Raw genomic sequence first — 20580 nt, 5'->3', positions numbered from 1 at the left:
ATGACCATTTTGATTTTTACAAAGAAAAATTACAAAAATACTAACGCACAATGACAAATTAGTCACTTTAACTGGTTTAGAAATAGTAACGTGTTAGATTATTAGTTACCAAAAAAGGTGGTCAAATTAGTGGCATCACTGTATATCATTGCATTATCTTCTGATAAATAGTCAGAGAATAATAATTTGACATTTTCACAACCTAAAGTTCCTTCTCACAAATACTTCAACTGTAGTCTGAATTGCAAATGGGCCCATTCTGGTCTGTGAACAGGGTCAGAGGTCAGGGTAATGCATCAGAGCCTACCTGGGACATGGAAATGCTTGGGAACTTGGAAGGTGGAGGAGGTGGGTGTGGTACACCTGGGCTCTGGTTGAGTGTAATATGGTGAACTCCTGCCACTCTCACTGCCTGCAGTCGGCGCAGGCGAGCAGTGACAGAACCCAAAACATTAATGGGCCAAACAGAAAGACAGAGACTAATGAGAGACGAAAAGGACTCACAATCTGATGAGTGTGTAAAGTCATATGTGTCCGTCCCTGATGTACTGCTCTCTTGAAATAACAATACACCTGCTTGTTGTGTTATAGCTTGTATTGTCAGGTAGGGACACCATACTTTCTCTGCGTATGCGAGTCTTTTCTTGTTACCGGGGAGATAATAATGCAGCGGGGATCCTCCGTGGTGACCATGTGCAGGAGACTCTGAGAATGCAGAGCTGGAAGAAAGTCTCTTTCTCAACTCGACGCTGTCCAAGAGGTCCTGAACGCAAACAGAGAAATGTTTCCTATGTAAAACATTTCTACAGCTTCCTCCAGCTGTAGATCTAAAGAATAGTAAATACCTTCAAACCCATTTCGCCTTCATCGTCTCAACAAAATATTAGAATACTAAATATATGATATGAAATAAAATTATTTTGAAAGATCACATTTATTTAGTGGGGGGAAATATCAAATAATTCATGGCTCGACTAATATATACTATTAAAAAAAATAAATATAAACATTACTTTTATAAGTTGACTCGTGTGTCAAAAAAACGCTTAATTTATAAAGCCTCGATTTCCTGTTCCCTTTAGGTGTAAATATGACCTGCATTGAGCCATTTTTCACAATGGGAAAGATAATAAAACATACCATTCATAATAAGTGTTGAATTTTGACTTTTTATCTGGCGCATGCAGATGCATTGACTGTATATCTTTTTAAGTAAGGAACTTTCTATGAGGAAATACCTCCTTGGTTACATTTACTTTCAGAGTGCCGGTAGTAATCATAATGTTTAAAAACACTTCAAACTGTAACAGACGAGGTGGGATAAGTTAATCATACGGTTAATTTAGCCATACTGTCATTGAATCAAAATCATATAAATCCTATACTTGGGATTACAAAATCACAGAAAATTATTCATAATATAAATATTACACAAGTAAAAGAAAACACTTGTGTAACATGAACATGAAAATTGCAAATGCATTGCAATTTGGAATTTACTTAAAAATTTACAAAAAATAAAAATTGTTTATGTGAAAAATAGCCACAATACAAAAAAAAAAGAATTGATAACAGTAAATCAAAGACTTTTTGGGTAAATAGCTGAAGAAGTTTGGTAATTGTGCTTTTCTGACATACAAGATTCAAACGGTTGTTATTGCAGTCAATAATAATAATAATAATAATAATAATAATGTGGTCATTTGAAATGGAGGACAAATGGCTGAAGTACTCACATGAGCGTATGGCGATAAGGAGCCCAATGACTGCATGAGGAGGACAGAGAGTTTAAATATTGTTATCCTGAATCAGAATTAGTCCTTTTCCTTTATGTTAACGACAATGTAACTTAGAAACAACAGTTTTATTTATTCTGTGTGAACTCGTCCACAGCTGTGTCTCTGCACAGCATCTTCTAAGAACCGAGTGTGTGCATGTTCAGCCTGATAAGGGATGATGTGTGGCTGCTGGATGTCATATATGGTTTTGACCCTGGGCAGAGCCTCCAGCTGCTTACAGCCTAAAACATCAGTGTCAGAGAAACAGAAGGACGCACGCACTCACACACGGACACCTAATACATATGGAGTCCTGAGTAGAAAACCTGGAGCTGAGGATTTTATTTAAATAGCTCTCACATAAGCTTTGCATCCAGAGACACAGGTAGCTGGACAGATCATTCTGTCAGTGTGAGTGACATTCGACTGGCAGCACTGACAGAGACAGAAGGTGTAAGCACTGCAGCTTTGGTGCAACAGTGATTGCAGTTACTCACACAGATGAGCCGGTGAGGAGAGCCGAGGAGAGGAGAGGAACCTGAAGGAGAAATGGATGCAGTCTCAGAGGTTCGTCTCAGCTGCTGGGTCAAGCAAAAGAGCAAGAGCAAGAACATGAGGAATTTAAGCTAATCAAGGACAAATACATCTGTAAGGTTTTATTTTTTAAAAATCACCTGGTTCTTACTAAGTTAAGATAAAGTAACAAATGCATTATTTTCTAAAAAGCAAATAGGTAAATTTTAAGACCTTGTGCCTCAAGGGGGCATGAAACACACTACATTCCCCAGGATATTTCAGAAATTGTTTAATTATTAAAAATATCCACTAATCAATATCTACATTTTATTTACACATGGGCCTCTCAAATAAAACACATTCTATATATTTTTTTTAAAAGATAAACAGAAGGATAGAGAGGGGGAGGAAGAGTGAGCAAGAAAGAAAGTGGACAATTGAATGCATGATATTTTTGAGCAGCTCAGTGAACGCAGGGGTTTCATCACTTTGCTGGTCTGGAGCATTCGGGTGTCTGCCCACACAATGCCAAGTAAGAAAGACACCAGGGGTAACAGAGAACTGCTGCCTTTCAGTCTGGGAAGGGTTAATAGCTTCGTTTGCATCACTTTACAGACTATTTGACAACTGGACAACATTCATGGGAGTTTCTAATCTTTCCTAGAATGGACATTCGAGCAATTTAAGCTTGAGGTCAGATCATGCAATGTTAGTAACACTCTGGGGATTACAATAACTCAAAAGCTCCTGTACATCTAGCCAGGCAAATACAAAAGTTTTAACTGGTAAACAAAAAAGGCTTTAAATAGAGAAACTGTCTCTATTTAATGAAAATGCAGTAGTAGAGCTTAGGTTTGAAAAGTGTCCTCTAAAAATGGATGTTTGTCATGGTTGGTGTTAAAAAAACTTTTAAAAAAAGTTTAAAAAACCCAAAAGACAATATATATCAGTACAAATGCTTATTATTTGACACTAGCATAAATTTAGTTTAGTTTGAGTTAATGTATGGCCCAGACATGTACAAATGTTTTCCAATGTAAAGACATTGGAAAAATAATTTTCTGTATGGGTTTTGAAATTCTGCATTTAAATGGACAAATGAAAAATCTTCATGAAATGGATTATTGAGCATTTTTATCTTTTGTTTTCTCTAATATAGCACATAAAGTCAGCCCAAAACAACACAGCATACAGAGTCCAGAAACATCTGAGCCTGTGGACAACCCATAATCATTACTGTCTGCTTTTTGGTAACATTGTTTGTCTGCCACAGAACAGATGAAGAAAGTAAAATCAAATAAAATCATTGGCAGTTTTAAGTTTTATTTAGCCACGCAAACTGACACTGAACACAGGAAAACACCAAGACGATGACTGTTGACCAGAATCAGGTGATTTTGAGCTGGATACTCCATCAGTCAAGGCCAAACTCATAAACTCATAGAGAACAGCAGGAGACTTTGTTTATGATGCCTATCTGCACAGTACTGATGAGAAAAAAAAAGTTTTTCCCCATTTCAATTTAATTTAAAATGAATCCTTTAAACAGGGGTGTAATTTTTAAAATATTATTTGAACAGTGCAGTTGTAACCTCAGTAAGGCTTTCTGCTCCGTCCAACAGATCCTCAACATCAGGGTAGATAATACAGTGATTCTTATGTACCTGTAGACCCCTGCACTTCCTCAAACTATGTAATAATAATGTCATACTAATAACAAAACACTGAATCCTGAAATGGAGCCTAATAATTATGTGTTGCTCAGACAAAAGAGTCGTGTTGCTGTGAATTAACAGAGGTCACTAATATAAGTTGCATATATATACAAAAGGGTCAACAGAAATATACATGCTGTACAAAACACACATAAACCAAAATGAGAAAAGGTAATGAAGGTTTTAAACAAGCCACATAACATGGTAGTTAAATTCTGGGCCATACGCTAAACTCAAAACTAAACTAATTAATCAAAGCTGAAAACAAGACTACTGGTTTCTCCCAGCCCAATTAACAACTGAAGGAAATTAGAAAATAACAAATCAACATGAATCAGAAGCTAGTGGTAAGGAGGGACCCCTCCGCTGCTCCCTCTTGGACAATGTTGACACACATTTACTGGTTGGAGAGAGAGAGAAATTACAGATTCTGTGTTTAATGAGGAGAGATAAACAGCAGGAGTGTAATGGTACTTAGAGCATTACTCACCCTAAGTTTTCTCTCCAGCCGAGCTGCTTCCTTACACATCGGGTGCCAAACCTCCGAACCTACAGACACAGAAATACACAATTCTACCTCAGTTAGCTTTGTTTATTGTGTGTTGGCAACAGCCATGCAGCTTTATGGGATCATATAAGGAGCAGATCAGACTCTCTCTCTCTCTCTCTCTCTCTCTCTCGTTCGTGCATGATGGCGACAGGCTCTATGGCTTTGGAGGCAGCTGGTCTGGTCTAAGAACTGGGCTTGTAGCTCTTTTGGTTCACTTGCACACAGACAAAGAGGAAAATAATCTTTAGCTATATGTAGCTACATACGCACAAATCAGTGCAACTTGGTTTGGACAGAATTTTGTCTTGTTAACCCACTTTAATCCGTTTAATTCTTCACTGATTCTTCATCAAAATCAGGATTTATTTTCTACTTTGATTTAGAATGGAAACTAATGCTACTTTTGGCTAAATGTAACATCCAGCTCAGAAAAACCATACACAAAATGTTGTCAATACTTTTTTATAAAATTTGAAACCACACTTTTATAGTTTTCACAAATAGTCTTGTACAAGTAAAGGCCACATTCTCCCAAAAAGGAAATTCTTCTTTAGCTCAAAGTGAACCTGAGGAAAAGAAGCAGCAAGTTACTTCTGACAAAAAGATTTCCTACTTCACAAGTTTAGTGCTTTAATATAAAATCCTCACACAGAAGCCTTCCCATGGTGCATACGTCAATGAAGTGACAAAGCCCACTTCAAATTCCTCAGCAATGAAGATGCATCAAAAACACGTTCCAAGAACTCCCAAACCAGAACTGCAAGCAAATAATTATGTTTTTATTGTAGCTGAGAGAGAAAACTAATTTCTCTGGTCTTGTCTAGTAAAGGTATTGGCATTAATCATAATGAGCCGCAATGTTGATAGCGATAGTGGTTTTTACACTGCTCACAAACTGTTTATATGTGTTGATATGTCTGTTGTATTTTTATTGCTCCTTTTTTCCACATGTACAAAATGTTAGCAAAGTTGATCCCATAAAAAACAGGTAAAAAAAAAAAAAAGTGTTTCTCCTGCCCAGGATGTTTCTGTGCTAAACTAAAACGTGGAACTCTAAGAATATGAGGACCCCACCCAACACTAAGATCTGCCACTTATAAACATTGTGGTTTCTTACGGAGCTACAGTTATGATGGAGATCGAAAGTTGAACCTAAGCAAAGCTTAGCAGAATGGATTTGTAACAGCGATGAGTTTAGTAGCTCAGCCGAAGCACCAGGCAACCACACAACATTGAGGTGACTCCATCCAACCATCTCGTGGGGGCTTCCCACTAGATTTTTGACAGATTATTGACAAAATTAAATCAAATTTCTAGTCAATTCTATCACAGCCACTTTGAGCAATGATTGCTCACTGTTGCATAAAGTAAAACAGATATTTAGATACTTTTGTTTGTTTGTTTGTTTGTCTCGACTAAAGCGTACCCAAATGTGACTTTAAAACCAAGGCACATTACAAACCAGGACTTAAGTGAACTGTTACAGCCCCCGCTGATCATTACGATGATTGCTTGCATTCTATTATATTGATCCATTTCCAAACTTCCACTAGCTTTCCAACTTGCAACTGAAACGCAGCCAACTTGACTTTCTGAGATTGAACTTCTGTTGCACAATGAATGCACCACAAACTCATGTCCATCATTTAGTTCAAGCTAAAATGCTTCACATTCACAGCCTTCACCATTACGGTGAAATCTGAGACACAAGTAATCGATATAGACACAAGTGATTTTTGCAGCTTCCAACTCAGCATGGTGCATTACATAAAAATGGATCTGGCAAACTCTTGCTTTGAAAGTAGCAGCACTGTGGAACCTGAGGGAAAGAAAGCAGAGGAGAGACTGGTGGAGAGAGCAGCAGAGGAAAGAGGAAATGAATGGAGGCTATTACAGATTATACATAACAATAAACCACTAATGTCAGGATGTTATATGCATGAGGCTCTGATAGTGATAATGATGTCAATACATCCGCCCTGCGCACGCACACACACACACACACACGCAGGCACACACCCCAGAAAGCAGTAACACACCCACATCAGTATTTATCATTTCCTCGGGTCTGGGGACAACGCAGGCCGGCAGAACGGACTCTGAGCTGATCCTGAGTCTGATATACAGCCACCATCAACACCATAAATCTAACCTGCACACCCACAATATGTAAGTACACACACACACACAAACCTGCTCACAAAATCAATACTGCAGACAGAAACCATGCGTGGTGATTCAGTGCACCCCCATCCCTCCCACACTCCTCCACTCTGCTGCCAAGCAGATGTGTGGCCTTGAGAACCTTTATCTTCTGGATGAGAAGAATCTCCTTTTTTACAAAGACAGTCATTCATTTACCGGGAAACTGTCTGCCTAAGTATGTCTAACACAAAATATGCCCTGCTTGTTTTCCTACTGGGAGATATCATGCAATGAGGCCTCAGCTGCATTTAGATCCTTCTACCTTTATGCAAAACAAGAGAAAACAGTCAGAGAAGCCAGCAGTGTGACTCTCAGAGATATTCAAACACGACTGGATGAGAACATCCAGTGTTAAACTCAGGCAGCATCATTGACATTTCTGTTTATAAACCAGGAGATATGTAAATCAGGTTAAAATTAATTTTATTTTGCTGAATGATGCTGTCAGTTATGTGGACTGGACAGGAAGGTGAGCTGCATTTCAGGAAGTCAAAATTAGCAGAATAAATGCTGACAATTTCTGCAAGAGGCAAAAATGAGTGAGAGAAAAACAAACATTGTTTTTTGCAATTACAGATCAGTTACCTGTCACCCTAAACCGTCACTTCTCTGACAAATCATTGTTTATTTGACCACAGCATGGAAGCAACATTCCAGTTTCCACAACTGGTAGGTAGAAATTGATCTACCTACCAATAATCCAAAGTTTAGGTCTATTTATTGGTTCATTTAGTAAAATTTATTGGCAGTAAAACTAGTGCCCATTGTTTTAAATATAAGTATTTGATTAACATCAGTTTAATAAGTTTAAATTAGCTTAAAAAAATGTTTAGCACATCCCACCACTACTTAAAAGTTACCCAGAAAACTTAGAAACAATATTTTCAGAGCTATGAAAAAAACATTAATTTCTTAAAATAGTTGCGAAACTCCATCAAACACATAAATAAACATATGCATTCATGTACAGAAAGCACTGACTACTTCAGATATGCATCGTAAGATTGATTGCAAGGGCGTGTGTGTGTCCGTGTGTGTGTGTCCTAATTAGACTTGTCTCACGAGGGTGATTGTTCAGTCCTCCGACATGGCTGAAGTAATCAAAAGGAGGAAATGTAACCTTGGGGCAGCTCACTGCAGCTGAGCAGAAAACACACACAGATAACCACAGCTACACTTCAACACATATATTCACATATTCACACACACAAATGTTTCAATGTGCTTTGAATCAGACACACACACACACAGTACAACTATTAGACACACTAACAGACTTAAAGTGCAATATGCAAATGCTTAGTTTTACTGCCGCCTCAGAGGGAGGCCAGCAGAATGTCAATGAGGCGAAACAGGAGGTGTCAACCTGCGTGGCGACTGAGTGTGTGTCAGCCACATGTTACGGTACAGTAACTCCATCCACATTTAATCCCAGCTGCTTCGATCCCGCTTATCTGGGAGGCACAATGGCCTTTTTCATTTTCAAATTGTTCTGGATGTTCAGTTTATTTTCTGGAGTTTAAATGTAAGTTTTCAGACAGGTTTATCTGAAAAAGCTCAGAGTATTGCAAGTCTTGTCACTTAACTGTATACCATCTTCCACCCCATTTTGGGATTGTTTACATATTATTTGTAAACTGAAATGATACGTATTTAAATTAAAGCCTCTTAGTTTCTTCAAAAGAGCTGATGCCTCTTTACATCTAATGGAATGAGAAATATGTTATTTATGTATCTCTTGCTTAAGAAAATAGGAAACACACTGCATTTAAACTGCAACTGATAATAAGGTCAGTGTTAATTAATAGAATACCGGTCCAGAAATGCTCAATCTCCTAGCTTTATGCTTTCTTCTATCAAAAAATTACAAAAGAGACCCATTGAGCATAAACATTCACAACAAATATTTTTTGTCCTTACAAGAAAATGATATTTTCATATAGCTGCTTGTCACTACAACGTTTGTGATATTTGTCCAAAAAACATTAACTCTCAAAGTTGATCGAGAGCAGGGTCCATCTGCCGCTGAGTGGGAGGAACGGCCCGCATGTAGTCAGTTACAAAGCACTTCCAGATTCTTCACCCAACACGTTGGTGCGCCCTTGGGCAGCACACTTAACCTCAACGTGTCTGTTCAGGTGTGTATTAGTGTATGAATGTGTGCTGCTTCTGAGTGCTCTGGATGAACGTGGTGTAAAAGTGCTTCACTGGTCTTCCTGACCAGTGAAGCATTTTATAAAGTCCATTTACGACTTAAAGTTTCCTACCTGATAAAATCTGTTCTGCTGTTTTAGTCAAAGAATCAAACGTTCTTCTATTTCTGCAGAAACTCCAGGCGGACTCAAATAAGACCTGTAATCCAGTCAGATGCTGAATTATTTTGGCACAACAGACAAGCCAGATTAATGAAGCCAGCAGCACAAGTGAAGGATAAAAGGTAATTGACTTCAGTCCTTGATGATCTAATGTTGGGAGTGTGTACATGTGCTTTGGTGCAACTTTGTCGTTCATTCATGTGAGATCAATAGTCATCTATGGAGCGATTTACCTTTTACCTAGTCACTGTATTTACTCTCATTTGCTAATGTTCTGCACATCTTTCTGAGCAAATAGACTAATAGGAAAATACTTTCACATAAAAATGTCAGCATACTGAAAGGTATAATCATGCACTGTAATGTATAGAGCTGCACAAAATATCAAATCAAAAGTGTAATTGTGAAATCAATCTACCAAATGGTACACTAATGCTTCATTATGCATTTGTATTGATTGATGTATTTCAATTAAATTTGGTTCAATGCTGGAAATTACATAGCTTTTCTGCATTAAAATAAGTTTTTATTGGTCTTTTATAATATTTTAGTTTTAGTTCAATGTGTTTCAGGCTTGAATTTAATAATTGAAATAAATTAAGTTTTTGATGCCATTCTAAATGACTGAGATTCTCAAATAACTGATTTGAGGAAAAAATGAAAAACATTAGAAAAAAGAAATTCTGATAGTTATTTGTCACTTTTAGTTACTAAGCAGAGATTGGTGATTTTCATTCAACCAGTGTCATGAGCGCTCAGGGTCTCTTCTGTAAGTTTTAACAAGACAAAAAGAGTGACTTCTTTTATACCAGGGTTACCTGAGGTCCAGCAGGGTCCGAATACAGTGGGCTCACACATAAATCGTAGTGAATATTTTTTGATGCTCCTTTCAAATCTTACAATAACTCAAGAAGAAATGAATCCGAGCAAATCCAAAACATATGCACAGGTTCTGTGGATGTTTAAGCTGGATCCTGTTTCCAGTCAGCAAACATTTTCATGCAACTATATATATATATTGCATGAATGAGTGTTTGCTAAGGTGCAAATACTCAGTCAGTTGCAGAATCACACATGGGCATCTGGATCTTTGCAGAGCACATCTAATTTAATAGATTAGATCATAATGTCTATTAACTGTACAAATCAGGAAGCATGTTTAAATTTTCTTGACAACAGTGTAATTCAGAGCAGTATTTCCCATTATCAATAAGTAAACAGTTTCCTTACCCGTTAGGTACATTTCCTCTCCTTCCTGAAACATCATGTGGCAGCGGGCACACCTGGCACAACTCGGGTGGTAATGCTTCCCTCCAGCCTGCAGATATAATCAAGGAGCAGAAAATAGAGACAAAAGATAAGAAACAAATTAAGAAAATTATAAGAGACATGACAGAAAACAGGAAACATCAGGTGGCAAATAGAGACATGTAGAGGAAAAAAAGAGGAGATAAGAGAGTGCAGTTGTGTTGGGTTTCAAAAGATGCATCTTCAAACCTTAGAGAGAAAACTGGACATTTTCTTTTACATATAAAACACAAAAACATAAAGATCTTGGAAAGACGTGTTTACATATGTAATTAAATGTGCATATAATCCACATAATTAGAAACAACATTGTTGGCTTGACAAAACCAGCTGCATAACAAAAGTTCTCTGTGTTGCAATATTAATGATTAATAAAGTATAATTAAATTTCTGCATTGAATTGAAATAAATTATGACAATAACTTGTAAAATACCCAAATCTCATACGTATTTTAACATAATTGCACATTATCATCTAAAAACCTTGAATTCATTTTAGTTTTTATCTGCCTCGAGGTCAGAAAATACAAAATGTGACAAATTATAATTTCTGATCAAAACTAAACACATCTATAGAACCTACAATACACACCATCATATCCAGATATGTTCACTAAAAATGATCAAAACTGCAAAGATGCAAAATGGGTAAGGAGAGTAACACTAAGCTTACTGTGACTAATACAAATAACTAACTACAGATCAGGACATTAAAGCAAAAAAAAAAATCTTAACTGTTTTAATTACTTTATCACAGAGACATCGTAAGAGAGTAGAATAAATAATAGTAGCTTCTCAAAAACCAGATGAGTGAAACTGGTGCATCTACATCTCAAAGAAGAACACATTTAGAAGAAATATTTTTATCTTATGGCAACAAATATTAAAACCTGTCCTAGTGCAAATATGGATCAAAAATGAGTTGACAAAAAATATGTATTAGTTTTATTCTGCTGGACAAATAAGTCCTCAGTGCCTGACTCAGCAGTGAGTCAGAGTATCAAAGATCTGGGCTGTTTTGGTCCTAAAAGGGGAGAAGCTGCTAAAAACTACTGGATGTAACAGCTGATCAACACAAGTACAGGAAGAAAGGCTCACCTCGAGTACTCTGCCGCTGATGTACCTGCTGCAGCCTTCACACCTGATTCCAAACTGAGTGTGGTAGTCATCCTCACAGTAAGGAATCCCATCTCTGCCAGCAACACATAAGAATTTCATTTTAACGCCATGCTCATTGCAACTGTTGTGCTGCTTTTCATCCGTCTAAAATCAAATGTGTCTCTAATTGGCAGAGCATTTCTGTGTGGTCTATAGCAGTGGTAATGTATAAAGGATTGATTAAGCCACTCACTTGCTGATGTATTCTCCAGTGAGAGTACAGCCACACGTCCTACATTTGAAACAAGTGATGTGCCACTGCCTCTCCAAAGCCAGCAGAGACTGGCCCTGTTTGATCTCTTGGCTGCAGCCTGCACAGTCTGGAGAGCAAAACAGGAGAGGCGAGAAGTCAAGCACTGAGGAAGGACATAATGCCTTTAAGCACTTGCCTTTCTGCTGTGGTTCTCCCACACTCCTGTTGAGACTGTCGCACTGTTTCTGACAGATGGAGCGACCAAAATAAGGCTGTAAAACTACCTGGAGCACAGGCCACCTTCTGAGTGTGTGTCCCTGTTTGAAGGTGTGTAGCTATGCTTTTAGCCGGGTTGACTCTGATGGGAAAATAGCCATAAATGCTTTTAAAGTATCTGTACGAAGACTAAGTCAAATAGTGCTGTGAAATAATATTTTCTTTCAGGTTTTTTTCCCCTATTTTCTCACAGTTAAATGCCAATTTCAATCATTGTCTTGTGTAAAAAAAGGTTTTACAAACCAAAACTTAACTACTAAGCATTTGCAGTAACTAACTGGCAACAAGTTTTTACATTGCTGTGCAGAAACTTAAATCCACAAATCTTTTAAAAAGTGCTTGAATTCAGACACACTGTAGGCTCTGTTTAAGGTCATGCCACAACATCTTTGACTAGGACACCAATCAGAGCTCGTGAATGTCAAAGACTGCCAAAAGTACCAAAACTATGTTGGTTTATTTTGAGTCATTCAGAGATAAATTCACTGGTGTGCTTCATATTGTCTTTAAAATTCTGCAACTATTATTTTCTATCTGTGTAGAAATAAATCAATCTGGGCCAGAAACAAGTAACCAAGAAGAATACAATAAAAACTGCACAAACACAAGTAATTATTAGGGGTATTTTTTCTCAATTTATTGGAATAACAAAAAACAACTATTGCCCTTAAGCACTTTACTGATTGGAACAGGATGCCAATTTAATGTGAGTCAGACAGCATTTAATTATTCCATTGTTTTAAAATATGAGCTTGACTATTGTTTTGTTTTGCTTTAATTGTTCTGATTTGTATCGTTATTCATTTCCACTGTGTCAGATTCTCACATTAAATCCATGAGTTTAACAGAAAAGTGTTTATGTATGTATGTTTGGTTCTTACAGCTCGGTCCAACAATCTTAACAGGCTTGTCCTTTTTCAGAGAGTGTGAGCACTGCTGACACACACACTTTTTCCCACAGAAGGTCACTCTGTCTCCAATTGGGAATGGGCGCCTGAGAACACACACACACACACACACACACACAGAAAATTACATAGCTTTCAACCGGAACACAAAAACTGCATCCATTTAGCAATAATCATTCAAAAAAACAAGGTCTGATGTTTTGTGCTAACTCAAGTCAAATCTATGATGAATAACAGCTGAAAGCATTTCTCTAGCTAAATGTCTTGTTTTGGCATACAAGTTAAATTTTTGTGGCAAAATTTGAGGATAAAAGTTCCTGAAATATCCATACAGATGAACTGTCTTTTTAAAGAAGTTAAGACACATGGGCAACAAAAACAGCAATGTCTAAGATCTGCTGCAGAACTTCAGTGGTTGAATAAATGTTAAGCAATAACGCAGACACATAATTGAATCATACACAAAAACATTTAGTGTGTTCAGATTTTAACCCGTCAGCAGTGATACAATGCTGCTAAAAACTGCTCCACCATTTATAAAATGAAATACAATAAGTTTCAAATTTTCAAAACTAATTTTGACAAAGCAAAAATGTTCTGATAAAAGACAAAAGGCAGTTTTCAAAAGCCTCTTAAGGCAAAAAAAAAAAAAAAAAAGAATCTAATGTGACACTAAAAAAAAGTCCCAGAATTTTGGTCACCTTTCTTTTCAGAAGTGATTTAACACTGGTGACTTTTTGAGTCTGAATTAGATGTTTAAGGTGATGCCACATCATCTCAATTGTTTAAAAAAAAAAAAAAGACAACCTAGACTAGGCCACTCGAAAACCTTCACTATGAGTTTCCGTCTCTTTTTTTGAGCCTTACAAAAGTGGACTTGCTGATGCGCTTAGGATTGTTGCAGCTGCATAAGTGCAGTTCCTCCTTCAGATTTTCTGGAGCATTATGCAGTTTCATCAGTAGCAAGTCATCCAGCTCATTAAGAAACAAAGCAGCAGCCGACCATCATGTGACTGTCAGTTATATATGCGTTTTTTTGGGTTTGTTTGGCTAGTTCCATCCATCCATCCATCAATTGTATCAACTTGTCCTTGCACGTTTGCAGGGGGGCTGGTATTTCCAGCGGTCATTGGGGGAGAGCCAGTTTTCACCCTAGTTTGCCAATCACACGGCAACACAAAGACACAGAGGACAAAAAACAATGCACACGCACACACACACACCCCTAAGAAATATTTAGATGTTGGAAAAAACTGAAGCAGTTGAGCTATTTCAGTATCAGCCTGATGTTTTGTCTTTGTAAGAGCCAAGTGATTACAGAGATGTCTTGAGTGTAGTTTTATCTTCTTGATCTAATTTTTATAACAAAAACACATTTTCTTTACAATTACTTTGAAAACTGCTTTAAAACACCTGGTTGTGATTGTTCCAGTGAAAGTGTGTCATTGTCTCTTGCTGTTGCTGACTGAGAAACAGTAAGACAGTTTTTTAATGAATAGGTGATTTGTTTTGAAAAACTCAGTTAAAGCGGGGATAAAAATGTCAGGAGTTACTTTTTCACAGGAGAAAGCTTTAATTTACTTTACGACAAAAAACGGTGCATAAAGAAATATTTAAAAGCATCTTTGCACACTATGTGGTCCTCTTTGTTATGCTTAGCCGTTGCTGTTGTTTTCAAACTAACAAGTTCCACATGACACTAGGAGTATATCTGATTAGGTAACAGCTCTCGGAAATGCAGAAATGTATGTAAAGCAACAATTCACTTCACCAAGTAAAATGAAAATTCTTGACACCACCATTTCTTTTCATATCTTTGCTGTTGCATTTCTTTAAAGTGGTGATTTGCAAGATAAGACTAGGTTTTGTCAGACAAAATTATACTTTCTTCAAGGTGGTAAGGCTTATGTTTCCATTGGTTCTTGCTTGTCTGCTTTGTAAAACAGTAGCTTGGCCCTACCTGCAGACACTGCAGACAAAACAGTGTGGGTGATACGTCCTCCCCATGGCAGAGACCACCTCTCCGGTGATGTACTGGTCACAGCTGTCACACTGGGTCCCATACAGGCGCTGGTAGTCCTCAGTACAGATGTACTCACCAGAATGATGGAAGAAACCAGAGTGCACCAAGTCACAGCCGCACACTGACCAAACAAAAACACAAAATCCCGGTGTTTTTTTTTTTTTCTTTTCAGAAACATTGATGGGAAGCAAAGGAAGAAATAAATGCAATTAATTATCCAGGGCATCAAATGAAAGATAAATGATACCAGAGGGATTTAAAAATGCGCAAAATCAACATTTTTGTAAATTTTTTTATCTTAAAGCTTCAGTTTTACACTAAATCAGCAATAATGTTGATCTGATTGTGTTTTGTTCTTCCTCTTTTCCTATCCAGCTGATGATCTAAAATAAAAAATATACCCTGGTTGTCATAGGAGAATGGGCAGATTAAAATATTTTATACACCTTAGATCAGTGTTTCCCAACCCTGGTCCTCAAGGCACACTGACCTGCATGTTTTAGATGTTGCCCTGCTTCAGCATATATGATTTCAATTGTTGGCTGATTAACAGGGTTTTGTTGAATTGCAAACATCTGAATGGGGTGTGTAGAAGCAGGGGAACATCTAAAACATGCAGGTCAGTGTGCCTTGAGGACCAGGGTTGGGAAACACTGCCTTAGATGGTGAGATTGTCATTAAATGTGTAATGTCCTAAAACCTGCTGACTGGCCCGATATGCCGGATTAGGTAATAAACAGGCAGAAATGACAAAGACTCCAGAAGATGTCCACTTTCTAGCATTTTATATAAAGTGTGACCACCATAAACACTTTCTGTGTTTACAAAAAGTACATACATTTATATGCATTGGTGCAGGCAGTGTTGTGTGAGAGTTTAAGAGGAAAGTGCACACTGTGTGTTTACTGTCTGGTGACAGCATGATTTATGACTTTTATTTAGCAAAAACAGGATCCCTCAGCCAAATGATTGTTTCTGGTCCAGTTGTGCTAACATTGTGAATGCCTCAGATCTGCTGGATGGTTAAGGTGTTTAAATTGATCCAGACCAATATGTGGTCAAGTTAGAGGGACCTTAGCCCATCTCCTGAAATTAGTTGTATTTTCTGGAAATTAAGCACACCCACACCTGGGTAGCTTAGGTCCATGGTTGCCCCCTGGTTCTGGAGAACCTGGCTTACCAGGGGCACGACATTGGACTTGTATTATTGAAGTGATTGAAGTGTTGTGACAAAGTAATTGGGTGATGCTTCCAAATGTCAATGTTGAACTCAAGTCCTGGAGAACCATGGGTTGGTCCTGGAGCTCCAGGGGGAGGTCCGGCAGAGGTCCATGCGGGGTTCTGGTGCCCCAATCCGGTAGTGGGGCCTGCCACCCCTGGTTTTGTAAAACCGGCCTTACCAGGGGAACAAGATAGGACTTGTGCTAATTCACTCAGGTATTGACATAAAGAAGCATCCAGGCGTTCCACCTAATGTCAGAAGCCCCTGCCTGGGTTCTGGTGCCCGAATCCCGGGGTGGGGCCTGACATTAGCTGCAGCAGTCCTGACTTGTGGTGGAACGGGACTTGTACTAATTCAGTCAGGTGTTGTGACAAAGAAGCCTCCAGGCGTTTCAAATTGTGCTATATAAATAAAATTACCTTACCTTAATCCTTTTTTATGCAGTGCAATACATTGAGGGCTACTGGGAGTCCCTAAAGGGCTCCTGTGGGGGGAAAAAACATCTTGAAAACCAGAAGTCCAAGATGGCCCGGATCATGCAGTTCCTCTCATTTGTTGCAAATGGGAGGAACATAACAGCGAACTGGACGATATTGATGAATATCAAGAAAATGAATGTACCAGTAAGTGTCTCTCTAATGCATGTTAGCTAATTTTTGTGTTTTCTTATTGAAGTTATACCATTTTTTTCTGAGCAGGTGGCGAGAATTCCTGCTTAAGAAGGGCAAAGTGGTAACCACTGTAAAACTCTATCTTGTCAATGTCAACAAGTTCATGGGATACTTTAAGGACACCCCAACAGCAACATCCAGGGTTCTGAGAAAGACAGTCATCAGAGTCCTCCGTGCCCTCTCCGCATTACTCTCCCGTCTCAGGAGGCGTGTGGTGATGCGCCAAATTGCGGTTAAGAGGGCAAAAACAAAGAAGCTTATCGCAAAGAAACACCTTAGGACCTGCAGGAATATCTGCAGGAATGAAATCCCAAGAGTCCTTGGGACGTCTTGTGTCATCTCAAGTTCCTTGCATTGATAATCATTCCAGGTTTTTCAATGCGTTTTCTGCAATTTTCCTCTTTTCAGACCAAATGGAAACAGACACTTCAAAAGAAGTGATCCACAAGTTCTTTGGCCTCCTCAGCCTCTACTTGTCCTGTGTCTATGGACACAGGACATGTGTACTTCGGAATATGACCATCGAGAAGGTTAGTGAAGCCAGAACCAATGCAACGGTCGGAAATCAGGGTTTTCTCATCAACGTAAGTGGAACGATATTCAGTACCTGCCATTTCGCAGCACCTGAAAATAGCAGGCACCAAACCCCTTTCCTTCTCATTACAGGTCAAGGAGCACAAAACGAACCATACTTTTGGGTCTGTGAAGGTGTACCTGACCATAGTGGAGTTTGGCTAGTTTGAAGAGTGGCTGAGGATACGGGCTAAGTTGAACCCCACAACTGATCTTGTGGTCTTTGGTGAGAACTACCAGAAGCTCCGGCGTATCCTCACACCACTGCAGAAGGCGTGGTCAGACATGGGGGTGCCAGGCACCCCTACTTTTACCGACTTGTAGTTATCTTACTTTTTCCATTTTTTAAACAGAACAGAATAATGAAATGTTGAAAAGATTCCTATTTTCCAAGGCCCGAGATCACCTGACACCAGCCGGAAGGAAAGAAATAAGCCAGACCAAGTGCCACGACGTGACCACCGTGGACAAATATTACGCCATAGACAAGACCATGGCACAACTGGCAGCAATCAGACAGCAATTTGATCTGGAGACCAACCCGGATGTCACCTGGCAGTCGCCAACAAAGCGTTGAAGAAAAAAAGAGTGCGTTTTAATCTCTCTTGTCATTTTACCTGTGTCCCTACCATTTCAGAGCATGAGATTTTCTTTTTGTTAGGCCTCATTGTTGGTGGCTATTCCACAGACTTAGAGGGCTGTTCCTTCTCTGCTGTATCACGTATCTCCTGCACTCTAGCGGTGGACTCTTCTTCACTGACCAGTGAATCGTTCTGCTTTTAAATATTTCCTGCAGAAATCTCTTGGTCAAAGGGGACGTGTTCCTCTGACCAGGTTTTAAATGTCCTCATTGGACTCACTCTCAGGTGGCTGTTTGTCCCTCTTTTGATCCACCGTCTCCTGTGCTTTGGCAATCGATTCATTTTCAATCACCAGTGAAGCGTCCTGCTGTTCAATATTTTCAGCAGACATCTTTAGCTCCTCAAGTGCGTGCAGCTCCAACCAGACTGCAAATCAGACTTGCGCTTGGGTTTCCTGGGTATTTGTAATTCCCTTTCGATGTCGTCAAATGCAACTTCTTCGACTCTAGGGTCAGACTGCATTGTAACTTTTGTTTGTTTCAGGTTATAAGATAAATCACTTGTCTAGAAACTCTAAAGATTTCACGTTAAATTTGATGTCAATCTCCAAAAGAAATGTCCACCAAACAAAGTTGAAAATCTAACTGTGAACTGCTAAGTAAATTCTCAAGAGAAACATATCAACAACGGCTGCTAATAGGTTGTGATGAAAGTAGATCGCTGTGAGGAGCTTATATAATCGCTGGTGATGTCAGAATTCTGCCTTTAAAGTTATATTGTGATGATACAGTTTAATTTGATATTCAGAGCGGGCTTGTCTGATGGATTTTTTTACTGACAACGGATGCGCACGCAACCTAACTGCAGAAAGAGCCAATGAACTTTTAAACTGTCACTGGTTGCAATAGTTACAAACCATTACCTTGTTGTTTTGACATTGGCTAGCATGTGGTGACATTCTCCTAACTGAGTTATGAATCTCAGCAGCCTCTCCAGAGTTACCATGATAATCTAGGCTGCTTCTCAGATTTATTTTCTCCTTTTTGTGAATTTGGATGGATTGTCATGTCTTAGTAGGTTAATAATTGTGCATAATCTTTCCATTATTGGATGGTGAATTAAAAAGCACTCCAGATCTGACTCCAGGTGATGTCTAAATGCAGCTGATTCTAAATGAGCTTGTTTTATTCTGAAATAAAACCCAGCTTGTATTCCTTTTCTAATACAACCTCATTAGAAATGTATGCCACTGTTCTCAGATTAAAAAAAAAATGCATTAATTTCCTTCGACTTCACAACTATGCTCTGCTTTGTATTTAGCCATTTCATAAAATCCAAATAAAAAACTGAAATTATTGAATGGAACACAATAAAATGAGGAAAGCTTAAGAGCATGCATATTTTTCCGACGCTCTGCATGAGTTTTATGCATATTAATTCAACAGTAATCATAATGTGAATGAATAAAATCTCTATCATCATTTTCCCCTTGAGCTCTGCAGAAGTCAGCACACCATTTATCTGTCAGAGTAACATAATCAGCAGCATGCAGGAACAGGAAATTAAGGCCTATGCATCAGTATAAACAGTGGGACGATGATACGACCTGAATTAAACTATAGGTTAGACATCTGAAAGGCAGCCAACGGATCAAGATGTCTGGCAGTGAATGGAGTGTCCATTCTGTAATTAAGCTAATGTGCTCTAAACCCAGTGGAGTGAATGGATCTGAGCCGATCCAAGCCGGAGTGTTAAGAGGCTGAGACGGAGGGTGAGACTGCAGGAGAAACACTGCACAGTAAAGCCGAGTGGGTTCGATGTAGCTCCAGTCAGGCCTGGGGCCAAAACTATTATGGAATATATATTAAATAGAAACAGTTTCACAACCCTAATAAAAACATTTAATGGCTTCATAAGCTGATATATGTGAAAATCCAAAAAGACTTTAATAACAGTAGACAATGTATCTGAATTTGTATAGTTTTGCAGTAAGGCAACTTTATTAGAACAAAGCCTTAACATCATATTATAGTTCAGATGATTAAGGCATAAAAATCAATAAGACTGCGTACAGAATGGGAATATAAATACTAATAAATAACAAAAGAGCGACAATAGAAGACATTTAAATAAAATTAAACTTAATAAAAGTTGAGAAACACAATGGCTCTTTATTCCAGGTTACGGCACATCCCCCATTTTCTGAAGGATCATTACTCCTAAAACTTAACCATTAACTGCAATTTCACACAGCTAGGTAGGATATGATGCTAAGTTTAACTGTGTTTACACATTGAGATTGCACAGCCGAGGTGTCTTATTCCACTAATCCTGAATGAAAAGCCACATCATCCTGATTGTGTTTTACTAAGTGTCAGTCATTCAAAAGTCTCAGAATTAATTACTTTAATTTCAGAATTCTGAGATTAAAGTCAGAATTCTGACTTTTATTTTTCAGTGGCCCTAATCCTCTTCCGTATAGCCAAGTGCTAGCTTTCAGTTTTAAATCTTTGGGGTGCACCCTGTTAACCTGAGATCTAATCTGTATCAAATTCAGTTCCAATCCACCATCAAACACAGCAGGAATC

General features: G+C 38.4%; 1 protein-coding gene across 6 annotated transcripts in view; it reads right to left on the bottom strand.

Moving 5' to 3' along the window:
- The window catches only part of LOC106940117 (actin-binding LIM protein 3-like), a 44816-nt gene that overhangs the window by 15137 nt on the left and 9099 nt on the right, over positions 1–20580 (bottom strand). For 3 of the 6 annotated variants that reach the window (XM_015022774.1, XM_015022763.1, XM_015022794.1), the window contains 10 exons: positions 14883–15066; positions 12896–13008; positions 11739–11865; positions 11486–11579; positions 10310–10397; positions 4500–4558; positions 2276–2359; positions 1737–1766; positions 652–763; positions 308–412 (listed from right to left, as the gene is read on the bottom strand). In XM_015022774.1, coding sequence (XP_014878260.1) covers positions 308–412; positions 652–763; positions 1737–1766; positions 2276–2359; positions 4500–4558; positions 10310–10397; positions 11486–11579; positions 11739–11865; positions 12896–13008; positions 14883–15066 — 996 coding nt within the window. The remainder of the gene's footprint in view (positions 1–307; positions 413–651; positions 764–1736; positions 1767–2275; positions 2360–4499; positions 4559–10309; positions 10398–11485; positions 11580–11738; positions 11866–12895; positions 13009–14882; positions 15067–20580) is intronic. The other 3 variants (XM_015022786.1, XM_015022780.1, XM_015022769.1) reach the window with 2 other exon arrangements.

The sequence above is a fragment of the Poecilia latipinna genome, unplaced genomic scaffold (assembly GCF_001443285.1).
Source record: "Poecilia latipinna isolate Pla-1442-1.1 unplaced genomic scaffold, P_latipinna-1.0 Scaffold87, whole genome shotgun sequence".
Lineage (NCBI taxonomy): Eukaryota > Metazoa > Chordata > Actinopteri > Cyprinodontiformes > Poeciliidae > Poecilia > Poecilia latipinna.
This window is presented reverse-complemented; position numbering and strand designations above follow the sequence as displayed.